Source organism: Oryctolagus cuniculus, chromosome 17 (genome assembly GCF_051225735.1).
Source record: "Oryctolagus cuniculus isolate XC-2025 breed Fujian yellow rabbit chromosome 17, ASM5122573v1, whole genome shotgun sequence".
Lineage (NCBI taxonomy): Eukaryota > Metazoa > Chordata > Mammalia > Lagomorpha > Leporidae > Oryctolagus > Oryctolagus cuniculus.
The window spans coordinates 4,944,376-4,958,666 of NC_142883.1; the positions used below are offsets into that span (position 1 = coordinate 4,944,376).

The following is a 14,291-nucleotide window of genomic DNA, read 5'->3' on the forward strand; positions in this document are numbered from 1 at the left end:
CGAGACAGAGAGAAAGGTCTTCCTTTGCCTTTGGTTCACCCTCCAATGGCCGCCACGGCCGGCGCGCTGCGGCCGGCGCACCGCGCTGATCCGATGGCAGGAGCCAGGAGCCAGGTGCTTTTCCTGGTCTCCCATGGGGTGCAGGGCCCAAGCACCTAGGCCATCCTCCACTGCACTCCCTGGCCACAGCAGAGAGCTGGCCTGGAAGAGGGGCAACCAGGACAGAATCTGGCGCCCCAACCAGGACTAGAACCCGGTGTGCCGGCGCCGCTAGGCGGAGGATTAGCCTAGTGAGCCGCGGCACCGGCCACCCTGGCAGCTTTTACAAACGTCCGGGCCACACTTTGTGCCACTTTCATCAGTCTCTGGGGATGCAGGGTGCCAGGTTATTTTATTTTACTTTTGTTTATTTTGAAGATGTATTTATTTATTTGAAAGGCAGAGTTACAGAGAGAGACAGGAAGAGACAGAGATCTCCTATTTGCTGGTTCACTCCCCAAATGGCTGCAAAACCGGGGCTGGGCCAGGCGAAGCCGGGAGCTGAAAACTCATTCATGTTTCTCACGTGGGTGGCAGGGGCCCACCCACTTGGGCCGTCCTCCACTGCCTTCCCAGGTGTATTAGCAGGGAGCTGCAGCTGAGACTCGAACTGGTGCCCATATGGGATTATGGGATGCTAACATCACAGACAGTGGCTTAACCGTGTGCCACAATGCTGGCCCCTTGTGCCAGCTTACTTAAAATTCCCAAGGTATAGCTCTAGCTGGGGCTGTTGACAGATGATGAACAAGTTCAGTGAAGTTGTTCTTCACCTTGGGCTTAATTGGCCCCTGGCTTACCTGGCTTGCATTGCCCTGTGTAAAACCTGCTGACTAACGCCCTTGGCGTGCTGAAGGCTCACAGCAGGCAGCTGGTCTCCCGCACACCCTTGCTGGTCTGCTCCAGCAGGGCTCAGCAGGCCTCAGCTGTTTGCTCCCAGACCTGTTCGTGGTGATTATCCTCGTTACTGTAATTACAAACCGGAGTTGAACATCACATGAGCAAATGAAGCAGCAGTTGTAAGTGAAACTCCAATACAGAGGAGGGAGTAAGGCCCCCAGCTGCAGTCCAGACCCAGGGGTACAGTCGGGCTCAGACGTGCTGTGCTGTGCCTCACAGGGAGGGAGAAAAAGCCTTGTTGGCTCTGGAAATACCTGTCTGACCACCTGGAACGACTTTGGAAGCTCTCAGATAGTACTCCTGTCAAAAAGGACACGGCCATGATAAACCAAACACTGGGGCTGTGTTGCAAAAATGCAGAAGGATTTCCCACTTGCATTCCTTAAGTTCTTGTTCTACTTTAAAGAAATGCAAACTCTAAAACAGATAGTACAGGAACTCAGCACAGTCGGAGCAAGGACCCTGGCCCTACACCAAACAGGCTGGCCCGGGAATGTGTCTGGGTTTCACCTTGAACTGCGGCAAGAACAGGTGGGTCACATGCGTGAAAGGTGCTCTAACCAGCTTGTTCAAGTGACTGCTGGCCCTGTTGGATAAATCTGCTGTGCTGGCTGGAGAGAATGCGGAGCGGGGGAGGGGGTAGAAGTGCAGGCAGCACAGCCTGGCCTGGCACTGAGGGAACTGAGCTGGGACAGAAGGACTGTGTAGGAGTCGGGCTCAGGGGCAGTGTCCCATGGCAGGGAACAGGCCTGAGGGGAGGAAACGTTTAAGTACACAATTGGGCCAGTGCTGTGGAGGAACAGGTTAAAGTCACCCTTGGCAGTGCCGGCATCTCATATGGACACTGGTTCAAGTCCCAGCTGCTCCACTTCCTATCCAGCTCTCTGCTATGGCCTGGGAAAGCAGCAGAAGATGGCCCAAATCCTTGGGCCCACTGCACCCATGTGGGAGACCTGGAGGAAGCTCCTGGCTCCTGGCTCTTGGCTTCAGATCAGCTCAGCTCTGGCCGTTGTGGTCATTTTGGGAGTAAACCAGCAGATGGAAGACCTCTCTTTTTCTAGCTCTGCCTCTCTATGTAACTCTGTCTTTCAAATAAATAAATCTTAAAAAAAAAAACACAATGAGTTTGTCCTCATTTTTTTATGATTTGGAATTTGTATTACCCTTAGTAAATGTCTTTATGAGGGTTTTTATTGTAAATTGCTCAAATATGTTAATGTTTGAGAAAACGGATTTAGGGGAAAACTGTTTTGTGTGCTTTCTGCCAGTTTCTACTAGTGAGAGTCTTGTCTCTAGGCTTTCTTCTCTTCCTCCTTTTTTTTTTTAAGACTTATTTATTTTGAAAGTCAGAATTAGAGAGAGAGAGAGAGAGAAATCTTCCATCTGCTGATTCACTGAGCCGGGAGTTTCATCTGGGTCTTCTACATGGGTAGCAGGGGCCCAAACACTTGTGCCATCTTCCAGTGCTTTTCCCAGGCCAGCAGGGAGCTGGGTCAGAAGTGGAGTGGCCCAGACACGAACTGGCACCCAGACGGATGCCGATGTCACAGGTGGTGTCTTCACCCACTACGCCACAGTGCCAGCCCCTTGATTGCCAGTTCTAACTAGGAGTAAGGTACAGAGGGGAACTCGCCCATCTCCACGGCAGCACGCAGCTCTTTTGAGGAACCAGGAGCAGATGTGTGGTGGCACTGAGGCTCGTGAGGTCATTGTAGAGGCCTCCTGGGACGGCTCCCATGGTCCCAGGCAAGCCTTGGTGGTGGTTTGAGATGGGAACAGAGAGCTGGTGGCCAGAGTCAGACATTCTTTTTTTTTTTTTTTTAAAGATTTATTTATTTGAAAGAGTTACACACAGAAGGAGTGGCGGGGGGGGGGGGTCTTCCATCCGGTGGCTCACTCCCCAATTAGCCTCAACAGCTGGAGCTGCGCCCATCTGAAGCCAGGAGCCAGGAGCTTCTTCCAGGTCTCCCACGCGGGGGTAGGGGTCCAAGGACTTGGCCCATCTTCCACTGCTTTCCCAGGCCACAGCAGAGAGCTGGATAGGAAGTGGAGCAGCTGGGACTCGAACCGGCATCCATATGGGATGTCAGCACCACAGATTGTGCCTTTACCCACTACACCACAGCGCCAGCCCTGAGTCAGACATTCTTAGAGGGTAGTCCCTTCACGGCCACAGCCATCTTTAGGCGTCCCAGGTCCACGGCATCTTTGTTCTGCCCTACAGCGGGGGACCATGGCCTCTTCCTCCAGCCCACCTTCCACAGAGCAGATGCACAGAGGAGCTGCCTGCCTGGGGATGCGCCAGCCGCCTTGCGCTGGAGTGTCTGGCTGCTTTGCTCACCTCAGCGGGACCGGGCTTGGCTGCCGGGGAGCAGCCGCAGCAGGGCTCAGTGTGTGCCACCTTGCTGTGGAGCAGGGAGGAGGGAGTGCTCTGTGGGCAGGGATGACGCATTGTTGACTCGGCCATTTGTCCCGCTTGGCACGGAACAGAGAGCAGGGAGGGAGGTGCAGGTGAGCCAGCCAGCCAGCCTGTCCAGCCCGGGCTATTCCGACCGCTCCTCTCAGCAGCCGATTGGGAACCAGAGAACCTTCCACCAAGCAAGCAGGGCTCTCCCTGACGCTGAAGGGGAGCCTTGGGGACCTGCACTGCTCCACGACCGTGTTTGTCCTGAATCCAGGGTTCCGGCCCCTCCCACCTCCCTGCCTCTGTCCCTCTGTCTTCTGGGAGGGACACCTGTTGGGCACTTCCCAGCTCTCCACCTGCCCATTATCTGAGACAGTTCAGGGCGTGGCTGCTTGGGAGAGGATAAGAGAATCTAAGAATCAGAGCCTTATCTGTCCTGCAGCCAGGAGGCCTCCAGCCCTGGGTGTGGTGAGCCAGGTGAGCCAGGCCCCGGAGCCAGACGGGCTGGACCCAGAGGCTTTAGACCCAGAGGCTGGCTGGGCCAGTTTTCAGCTGTGCACTTAAGACACCTGTTGTCACGAAGGCTCAATTTCCTTGTCTCTGAAATGGGGATAATGATGGTATCTGCAGCACTGAGGTATGTGATGATTAAATGGGTTTAACTGTCAAAACACAGCAGAGCAGTGGAAGGCCTCAGTGGGCTCCAGTTGTCTTTATCAGGATCATCGTCGTTGCTATCATTTATGATGATGATGATGATGATGGAGAATCTCATTCCTTGAGGGAGCCCAGACAGGTGGATTCTTGAGCTGCTTCTGCTAGAACCACTTCCTCTCCAGGTCTTCAGCCCAAACCTGTCAGGCAAGTCCCATGGACACCAGGAAGTGAAAAAGTTAGCGCTTCTGCTGCCCCTGACTGTGGCCAGGACGTCTGCTGGAGGTGGCGGGGTCTGGTTCCCCTCTCCACAACCTGTGTTCTCAGTAGACAGGGCTCTGCTCCCAGACAGCCGGAGCGTGGACTTCGTGGGCCCAGGTGCGCGAGCACACGACAGATACGCTCTTCATGACCTGGGGAGCTGCTGCGTCCTGGCTGCTGGCATTCGAGTGCCTCCCTTGACTGCTTCCTGGGTGCCTTGCTCTCCCTGGAACATCGTCCAGAAGAGAACACTGAAGGGGGAGGCAGGAAAGCTGTCAGGTTTCAGCAGGGCCATTCTGTAGAAAGGGCCTGGTGCTCTGGGCCTCTGTGGCATCGAGAGGGCGGAGTGACAGTTCCTATTTGTGGAGTTCTTAGGTGTGCCCAGCGCCATGCTACGTGCCAGACGCGGGCCGCCTTAGCATGTCCTCACGGCATATCCCAGAAGCAGGGGCCAGGATGTGCCCCATTTCCCTGGTAAGGGGCAAGAGTGGGTGTGAGCGCAGTCAGTGGGCCCCTGGGGAAGTGGCCCAGAACTGGGCTGCAGATTATAGACAACACTTGCGTTCTAACAGCTCTCTCTGACTGGATTTGGGAAGATGCAGTGGCCCACGCGTGCTCATCTGGGGAGTGAAGACAAAAGTTACTGGTGGTGGAAACGGGCACGTGGCGTTCCTGAGCCTGCACCTGCCAGGGGGCAGCCTCGGCCGCTCCAGCCAGAGCTGACCCAGTGCGTGACAGGAACGCCACTGTGCCCTTCACTGGCTCTGTGGCATGAGCACCTGCATGGCTCTCCACCTCACTCGCTTTTCCGGCTTCCGTGGGCATGGGGAGAGCGAGGCCCAGAAGGGACAGTCATTAGCCACACCCCTGGAATCTGGCACACTGCCCTCCCGATGCACAGCCCAGGCAACCTCAGGGAATCTGGTCTCACAGAAACACACAGCGAACAGCTTTTACTTGGAAATAAACAGGCAAATCCTGGGCTAGAATCCGGACATGCAGCCCTCGGCTTCTGGTAGCTGCTGCAGCGTCCTCTGACCAGCTTCCTCTCCTTTGTGTGGGGCTGCTGAGCCCCGAGGGCCTGCTCCCGGAGGTGCGGGACCGCTGCTGCTTTGCCTTGTTGAAAAACACAGGGAGGCCAAGGACCCGTGTGGTTTACTCAGCCTTTAGTTTTGTGCCTGTGCCTGCCTTTGTTTCCTTGAAAAGGCTCTGGTGTCAGCGTCCAGGCACCAGGGCAGAGCCAAGCTGAGCCCAGGGGGTCCTTGTCTAGAGGGACGGGGTCCGCGGGGCCTGGCTGACAGCTGGCCATGGCTCTGGCAGTCTCCTCTGCAGCTTCTCAGTGCGTCACCGCCCCTCACGGGGCTTCATGGGCTGCACCTGGACCCGCCTGCCCCTCTGCTCAGGGCAGCAGCAGCGCACGCAGCAGTAGCTGCAGGCCAGCACCACCAGCAGCAGGACGGTGCCTGGAGAAGAGAGAGCACAGGGCCTCAGACGTGGGGGTGGGAGAGGGAGGACACCCACCCCGTTCCCAGAGAGGCCCCCCCCTCCACGGTGTGCCTGGCCTTTCCCCAGTGGTCTGGTTCACGGTCACAGACAGAAGTGTCGACCACGCTGTGGCAGTCCCAGGGCCCTGCCTTCCTCCCTGCTGTGTCTCCTCTGCTGCCCACGCCTGGCTGTGTTCTGTGGACCGGGGCCTGGGGGTGCCATTGGACCAGTTTCCAGCCCTGCCTGTCCTCCAGCAGCAGAGTGTCCAGGGGAATCCCATGGCTTCCCCCAGGAGACGCCTGCCTTCCCTCCGTGGCCTAGGGGATGGACTGCTGGCTGCTGCCACGGTCGGGTCTCCTGAGCCTGAGCACCCCCGCTTACCTATGAAGATGACGATGATTGAGAAGGCCAGGAGCTCCACGGTGTCAGCCTGGGGCAGCCTCTGCAGCTTGACCAGCAGCCTCTCACCCACAGAGCGCATCTCCTGCACGAAGCTGGCGGCTGCCATGCTGTGCTGGGCTCCGACCAGGGCGCCTGCCGGGCTGTGCCGAGGCAGAGTGAGCACCCGGAGCCTCTGCCGCAGCACCAGAGATCCCCCGCCCTCCGCCCGCAGAACAAGTTTGTCGGGTCTCACCCTCCGCACCTCTGGTGGCTCCCCAGGGAGGAAGGCAGTCTGAGGCCGACCTCAGCACCCCTCCGCTGACCCTGCCCAGGGTGAGGGAAGCCAGTGTTGAGAGGCTGAGGGCCTGCTCCAGAGGCTGCTTGCCAGCCAAGGCCGAGACCGCAGAAGGAGTCTGACCAGGCGGTGGAGTGACCACTGCTCCGTTCCTTCGTCTGTCTCGAGGCACCGCTCCTAGACTGGGCCGGGATGCTTCAGGTGCCACAGCTGCCTCGCCAGCTCCTGGTCCTTCAGAACATGGGTGCCTCCCCCAGGTCTCCTGGGGGTGGGGAGATGGCTTCAGGATTCTAGCGTGTGTGGGGCAGGATCGGATTTTCCCAAGGACAGATCCACATCTGGCCAGAGTCAGCCGGGATAGAAACTGATGGGGAGAGGTGGCCCTGGGTCCCTCCAGTTTTGCCAGTGGACCCTCCCTGGGGGATGGGATCAGGCGCCCCAAGGCTGGGTTAGCCAGCCTCTTCCCCTGCTCCTCTAGCCTGACCAGGAGAGTCCCCTCTGCCCCACGCTGCCCAGGAGAGCTCTTCTGGTCTCGGGTGCCCAAGAGGCGCGAGTGCAGCTTCAGGCTGGGTACAATCAGTACCTGTGGCACGTCAGCTGTTTCACCTCCCGGGTGGACATGAGGGAGCTGGTGTCTCTTGAGCAGGGGACCAAGGACAGCCTTGGACCATCCCAGCCTGAACCGGTTCCCGAAGGCAGTTGCTGTAAGGGGTGTGGGGGGGCAGCCAGGGGCTCGTGCCCAACCTTTGGCTGTAATTATTACCGAATTGTCCCTGATTCACCTGGGCAGGCAGAACTCTGTTGTGGTTCCCCCAGGACTGCTGTACCTGTGAGGCCGGTCACTCCTGGTACTGTGCTGTGGCTGGTTTCAAACCACCCGCGTCACCTAATCAAGCCTCTCCCCTGTGCCTGGCGAGCTGCCCTACGGCCGTGCGGCCTTGGCTTGCGTGCCTCTGATGGCAAGGAGGCCCTGCTCACAAAGGCCCCTGCCCTTGGCCAGTCCGACCCCCTGCTGGCCTCTTGTTAGTCCTGCGGTGGTCACTCAGCACCTGGAAGGCAGCTGGTGTGCACCTCCTGTATCTCCCTTCCTACGAGCTGACGCCTCTGGGTTGCCAGCTGCTGCCCCTCCTGCAACACCGATTCATCCTGGCCTTGAAGGCTGCCCCCTTCCTCCTCTCGTGACACTGACAGGTGCCCTCATCTCTGCTGTGGCACGGCGATGCCTGTCTTGGGACAACTGGCCTGTAGCAGTGTGTGGTCAACAGTAAACAGCAAGTGCCTGGCAACTGGGTGGGGTCTGACCAGTGCTGGGTCTCACCGGCCTTGAGGGCCGTCACAGCGAGCTCCTCCCCAAATGCCTCTGGGGAGTCTCATCTGTCCTCGCACAGTGTATGTATTGAGGCAGCCACGCTGGAGGTGGGAATAGCAGGCAGCTGATGACTCCACGGGAAGGCAGGATTTCCTGTCGAAAGTGGGAGGTACCCGAGGCCCATCCTCCCAGCATCCCTCATGCCTCACCCTGGGTGAGTGCATTTCTCACACGAGCTGGGAGACACAGAACCCTGGAATGCCTCCTCCCTTTTCCATGTGGGGAAACTGAGACCTGGCGTCTGCAATTAAGCAGGACAGGACAGCCAGCGCTCCTGCTTCCTGTGCTGTCAGACCATGGAGTCCTGTCCCGGGCTTTGACCAGCAATGAAGTCAGCCCCACCCCCGGACTGGCGGGTGTGGGACCCCGCTTTTACCAGCACACCCCAGATCTTGTGTGTTCTGCTAGTCCGAGCACGTGCTGCCCACTCTGAGCGGGACCCTCCCTCTGGGCAGGCAGAGCAGGCCTACGCTTAGGTGGTGGTCTCCTGTCTTTGTCCTGGGCCTCTGTGTCATCCCTACTCCCCAGGTGCCCAGGGTCTCGGTCACAGGAACAGTGGCACCAACAGATGCCTCTGGGGACAGTGTAGCTCAGACGCTGGGCTGCCTTCCTCCCCTCCCGCTTGGTCTGTACACGTTCTGCCTTTTCCAACCTGCTTGGCACCACACCCACATTGCCTAATGTAGCCAAATGGAGACACTCCTTAAAAGAGGAAGTAGACAGGAGAGCTTTTTCACTTGTGTGCCACACCCAGCACCCTAGAGAGAGGCTGTGAGCAGCAGTATGGAGACCCTGGGTGCCGTGATCTGCAGAGCAGGGAGGAGGCCGCTGGGCTGAAGCTGACTTTGGCGAGGTTTGTTCATCAGAAGCTTTGCCCACCAAGCCAGCGTCCTGTGGGGGCCATGCAGTTGGGAAGGTACCCTGTGGGCCCAGTCCCACCCTGCTCTGGGAAGTACCTGTCTATACCAGTGGCAGCCGTCAACGTGGACAGTGTCACAGCTTTGCACCCAGGGTGTCCCTCAGGGTCAGTGGGGAGCTGGATGAGCCGCCTAGACTTGGCCAGCTTCACCCAACCCAGGGGTCTGACCTGGGCCACTCCCTGGGCCCTGCCTGCAAAGTGAACAGAAGTAGGGCCACTGCCCCCAGAGTTGAAGAAGCGCCCTCTCTGCTTTGCACTTGATAGCTTGTCACTTCAGGCCCAGGCCTGTGACAGGGCACGTGGTGGAGCCCAGGGGGTCTTGTTCCCCGAAGAGGAGGGAGCACATTCCAGCTAGTCCCCAGGCAGCCTTGGCAATGGGCTATTTAAAGTGAGGCCAAGGGAGTGCCTGACGCCTGCTGCCCAATATAACTGGCAGCCGTCAGGTGACCGTGTGGCATGTGCCCCAGCCGTTGCTCTGCAGGGAGCCCTCACATTCCCAGCTGCAGCTGGGAGACAGAGTCCTGGGGCCCGGCCTCCTTCGGACCCCTTTGCCATGTCAGGTTTGGGAGAAGGGAGCAGGGCAGCCCGCTAGGGCTGGGATCATTCTGTATTTTTCCAATCTTTATCTCAGGTTCACCAAACTCCTTCCAAACCATGGTTCCTGCCTGTGAACCAGGGAGGGCAGAGTCTTCCCAGCCCCAGGCCTGGGAGTGCCTCGATGGGAGACTTCCGAGGGTCCTTTGAGTAACAGCCAGAGCAAGTGGTGGCTTGCTGACCCCAGAAAGGGCCAGCAGCCCGGCTGCCTGTGCAGCCCTTCTCGGAGCCCTTGGAGGGTGCTCCCCAGCCAGAGTGGCAGCCAGTGGGGAGAGAGGCAGAGGAAGAGGAGGAGGCTGGCAGAGCTGGAGAGACTGGGCCGCATGCCTTTGTGTGGCATCTCCTGGCACAGAGAGCAGGCGGGCATCCTGCAGGCCAGACAGCTGCCACTCGGCACCAAAGCTTCCCTGTTTCTTTCTCGCCAAACTGATAGTCCAACTCCGGGCTCCCCGTGTGGAATAGGGCAGGCGACCTGTGTGTGACTGATAAGCCCAGTGTGCTGACAGTTGGGCCCCAAAGCGCTTCTTGCCCTGCCCTTTTGTTGTGGTGGGTTCCAGCCACCCTTGCCTTGCGGGGCACTGTCTGGTTTGAGAAGCAGCCAGAATGAGCATAACCGACAGTGCGGGAGACGTGTGGAGTCCAGAGGTTCACCCTGACGGCGGAGACGCCCACTGCTCAGTGCTGAGTGTGGGGACCACCCCTCCCTGCCTGGCTCTGACCAGAAAGTAGGTGCTTGAACCTCCCAGGGTTCCTGGTCCCCCAGTCCTGTGGCTTTCCTGGCTGGGAGGGGCCACTTCCTGCTGCTGCTGACAGTTAGGAGTAGTTCCTTTCTGCAGCCCCCAAAGCGGGGCAGCCTCCTCTACCCCAGCCCGGGGCTGTGTAGCAGGCCCTGCCACCCGTGTTCTGGGCACACAGGGACGTGGGTCCTCGCCTGCCTGCCTGGGCCTCCTCTAGATAGGGGGTGGTGGTGTTTCTTATCACTGTGCCCCTTACCCACCTGGCCTCGGTCCTCTCCCTTCCCTGTGCTGTGCACTTGTGACGCCTCAGGGTCAGCCTCCCCAGCCACCGGCCTGGACCAGAGACCACAGCCCCTGCCGAGCCAGGACACTTGGCCTGCCCTGGTTTCCACCTTCCCCTGCACCTTTGTTTTTCTCCCTTACTCTGTACCAGCTTGTCTGTCCTGAGGAGAGTATCTCAGGCAGGCGGAGCATGGGGTGGGACTTTAATCCTGGTGTGAGGACTGGGAGGCTGGAGGCGTAGGCAGCCCTGGCTCAGGGGGTCCTGCCCCGGAGGGTCCCTCTCGAGGCCGCCCAAAGTAGCAAAGAACCCCAGAGCCCTCCCCACGGCCAACAGTGCGGCACAGGCCCGGGGTCCTTCCCCACCCCGCCCTGGGGTTAGAGTCAGGCATGTGTGTTCTTGGCTCAGCATTCAGGCTCGCTGCCAGGGGCCGAGCTCAGGGGAGGAGACCTGGGCCAAGTCCTGAGCTAAGACAGAGCAGTGAGCCGACTGAGCCCCCCAGGGATGGCATCTGCTGTTCCCGTCCAGGACACAGGTGAGCCAAGCTGCTGCTGGCCCTGTTGCATCCTGGGGGCCTGCGAGCCAGTGGGGCCTTCTCTGCTGGGGAGAAAGCAAGGACAGGGAGGGCCCGGCCCTAATCCTGGGAAACAGGGAGGCTCAGCTGGCTGAGGACTGTTCTTTCCTGAGGCGGGACAGTCAAATCCCTCTCTAGTCGCTGAACAGAGAAAGCTTGAAGTGACCTGCACAGTAAGCGATGTGCTTGCATGCCCCTCTGCATGCAGTCAAGGAGGGGTAGCACGCTGAGCAGAGTCCACACCCTGCCCCTAACACACTCACACTCACACACACACACACACACACAGCGCCACTTCCCTGGCCCAGGACCCCAGGGAGGGATAGCATGCTGAGTAGAGTCCACACCCTGCCCCTAACACACACACACACACACACTCACACACACACACATACACACTCACACAGCACTGCTTCCCTGGCCCCGGGTCCCAGGGAGGGGTAGCATGCTGAGCCGAGTCCACACCCTGCCCCTAACACACACACACACACACACACAGCACTGCTTCCCCGGCCCCGGGTCCCAGGGCGGGCACAGGGATGCACAGAAGGACCAAGCACAGCCCCTAAGACCGTCCCCTCAGTGTTCACTTCCAAGGGTCACTGTCCACCCTGGGGGCAGGAGAGCGTGGCTGCCCCCTTCCCTTCTTGCCCCCCCCCCCATCAGTGGCCAGTGCCACTTACCTGGGAGCTGAGCGGGAGTGTCCCAGACTGGAGCCGCGAGTTCCTCTCCCCAGCCAGGCCACCACCTTGCACTTCCTCCGTGGGCGCCGCTCTCCTGCCCAGCCGAGCCGCGCTGCCCTGGGTTCCGCACCACTGACAGCCAGCTGCCGCCCCAGCCTTGCCTTTTTGTTGCTGGTCGTCCTGGATAGCCAAGTGTCAAGTTACCGTCGCCAGAGGGAGCCCTTGCTGGGCACTTGTCCTGGGACTTCGGCACCCAGTGCCTTTCCCTGCCCTGTGAGGTCTGCTTGGGGCCAAGCTCCCTCTCTTCCTCCTCCTCTTCCTCGGTCCTTCCTCTTGCCCTGTGGGCTGGGCCCGAGCTGAGCTGATGAAAGAGGAGGTGGCCCCAGGGAGGCTCTCCCTGAGCTTGGGGAGGGTGGATCGGGGCAGTTCAGGACAGATGCAGCCCGGCCCACCCTGCCCCTCTGGCTACTCCCTGGCTGGTCCCTCCCTTTGGCCTCTCTCAGGAAGGAAAGTAAATAGTGGGGGAGCTGCCAGACCACCCAGGCAGAGCAGCAGGCTGTGCAGCCATCAGCATCCAAAGGTATTTTGGGGGAGCTTAGGACTCCCCTGGAGGCCCAGGGTGGTGTGTTTGCCTCCTGTTCCTCCAGTCCCCTGCTGCTGGGGCTGTCGCACTGGGGGCCTGGCTGGCAGGGAGGGGTCTAGAGGCCAACGGCTGGGCGCTTGGAGATTTGGCTGGTCGTGCCACCCAGCAGACCAGGCTGCAGGGAGAGAAACCCGCCCCAGTCCTGCTGTCAATGGGGTTCTTTGAGTCTGAGCACAAAACCCCAGTGAGTCAGGGTTTGGGGAGGGCAGGGAGTAAGAGGCCAAGCGTGCGGCTGCGCCACTTGGATGGCGAGCCTCCCCGGGGCTGGACAGGTGGCCACTGTGTAAAGGCACAGACTCCACGGAGGGAACATTTGTCACCTTTGTTCCGTGGGCTGCAAGCAGGAGCCCTCTGGTGGCTGCCTCCACTGTCTCAGCCCATGCCCTGCGCCTGTTCCAAGGGTGACAGTAACCCCCAGCCTGGCGATCAGAGGAGTCCTAGAGCCTGCTGGGCTGCCCCCTGCACAGCCTGGGCAGACGCTGGTCACCCAAGATGGGGCCGAGGCTGCGTCCCCCTGACTAAGCACACTCAGTGCTGACCCTGCGCCGTGCCAGCTCTTAGAGCTGCTGCCAGCCTTGAGCTGGGTGCCCTGGGCCGGATAGGCTCGTCACAGCCTGTGGGGAAGGGACCACCGAGAGGCAGGCACACGGCAGAGTTCTGAGGCCAGGGCAGGACCCTCTGCTATTCTCTCCTGCCCCCAGAGTCCTCATGGTCATCATATTGGTAGACGAATGTGCTCCGAGCACGGCCTCATCTGGCTTCACCCAGCCTGTGAGGCAGAGTCCTCTTAGCCGTGTCACAGGCGAGAGGCGCAGGCTTCTGGGATGGAAGATTCCCTGGGGTCAAAGCCTCACTGGCAGAGCCAGCATCTGTGCCCAGAGCATGCGTCTCTTGCCAGGGAGCCCTGCCGTCAGGACAGGGGAGGAGCTGGAGGCGGGGTCCAGCGGGGTGGCTGGACAGAGTGGGGGTCACATCCTGTTCCCAGGAGCCCTGGGTGTTAGCTGACCTTCCTGCACCCGCCAGTGTGCAGTGCCAGCTGCTGCCTTGTGAGGCTTCAAGAGAGGAGGCACGCGAGGCACCCAGCATGGTGCCAGACACTAGCAGTGCCCGGCTGGTGTCGGGCCTGGGTGAATGAACGCTGCCCTACCAGGGCCCGCACCACTCACCTCTGCCACACTGCCTGCTGCAGGTGCCGCCACGCTGCCATTGCCAAGTACTTCGGGGATGCACCGCCTGCCTGCAGCAAAGGCTGTGACCATTGCCAGAACCCTGCAGCCGTGAGGAGGCAGCTGGATGCCTTGGAGCGCAGCAGCAGCTGGAGCAAGACTTGCATCGGGCCCTCCAAGGGGGATGGCTTTGACCCTGAACTCTACGAGGGAGGCCGCAGGGGCTACGGGGGCTTCAGCAGGTGACGGAGCACGAAGACAGGGGCCCCTCAACCCCCTGGAAGTAGTCCGTCACTTCCCTGGTGCTAAGGCCAGAAGAGAGGCAGCACAAAGCTGTGGTCCGCCCCCTGCCCTGCCAGCCATGCTGGGGCCCAGGCCCGGGGCTGCCGACATCCGCTCTGTCCCCTAGGTATGACGAGGGTTCTGGAGGCAGCGGGGACGAGGCCAAAGACGAGGCCCACAAGCGGGAATGGAATCTCTTCTATCAGAAGCAGATGAACCTGCGTAAGGTGAAGGGGCGTGGGACTTAGCTGGACCAGGTGGTTCCCCCGCCCACACCCTCAGTGCCTTCCAGCAGAGCTGGGAGCCTCACGGGCCTTCATGTCACCTTCCAGGGCAAAGACCCCAAGACAGAAGAGTTTGTGCCCCCAGGTCAGTACGGACATGCTTCCAGGGGCTGGGGGGCTGCTTCTGGGGGCATGGATAGAGGTTGCCTTCCTGGGGGCACAGGCGACTCCACAGCCAGCAGGAGGTCCAGCGGGTGGACTCCCTCTTCCTCCCCCCAGATGAAGGCTGTCCGCTGGAAGAGGCTTCTAGCAGGAAGATCCCCAGGCTCACTGTGAAGGTAAGGAGGGGCAGCTGCTCACCTGCCAGGACCCCGGCCCAGCACGGTGGCTGTGTGACCCAC

At 60.1% G+C, this 14,291-nt stretch overlaps 2 protein-coding genes across 6 annotated transcripts in view; one reads left to right on the top strand and one right to left on the bottom strand.

The window, feature by feature from the left end:
- Window positions 1–14,291, top strand: part of RECQL5 (RecQ like helicase 5) — a 37,786-nt gene that overhangs the window by 20,227 nt on the left and 3,268 nt on the right. For 2 of the 4 annotated variants that reach the window (XR_016224070.1, XR_016224069.1), the window contains exons 8-11: window positions 13,408–13,626; window positions 13,794–13,893; window positions 13,999–14,035; window positions 14,114–14,228. Coding sequence is in view for 2 of the 4 variants with exons in the window: in XM_051838408.3 (XP_051694368.2) it covers window positions 13,408–13,626; window positions 13,794–13,893; window positions 13,999–14,035; window positions 14,170–14,228 (415 nt within the window). In the remaining 2 variants the exon portion in view is untranslated. The remainder of the gene's footprint in view (window positions 1–13,407; window positions 13,627–13,793; window positions 13,894–13,998; window positions 14,036–14,113; window positions 14,229–14,291) is intronic. The other 2 variants (XM_051838408.3, XM_008250950.5) reach the window with 1 other exon arrangement.
- Window positions 2,746–12,353, bottom strand: SMIM5 (small integral membrane protein 5). 2 transcript variants are annotated; one of them, XM_089317938.1, is made up of 4 exons: window positions 11,576–12,353; window positions 6,387–6,681; window positions 6,125–6,285; window positions 2,746–5,721 (listed from the first exon to the last, which is right to left on the bottom strand). In XM_089317938.1, exons 3-4 carry the CDS (start codon window positions 6,249–6,251, stop codon window positions 5,603–5,605), a joined length of 246 nt encoding a protein of 81 aa, XP_089174064.1. In that variant the 5' UTR covers window positions 6,252–6,285; window positions 6,387–6,681; window positions 11,576–12,353; the 3' UTR covers window positions 2,746–5,602. The 2 variants fall into 2 exon arrangements, with proteins under 2 accessions (XP_089174064.1, XP_002722984.3); XM_002722938.6 differs by lacking the exon at window positions 6,387–6,681 and having other exon boundaries at window positions 11,576–12,342.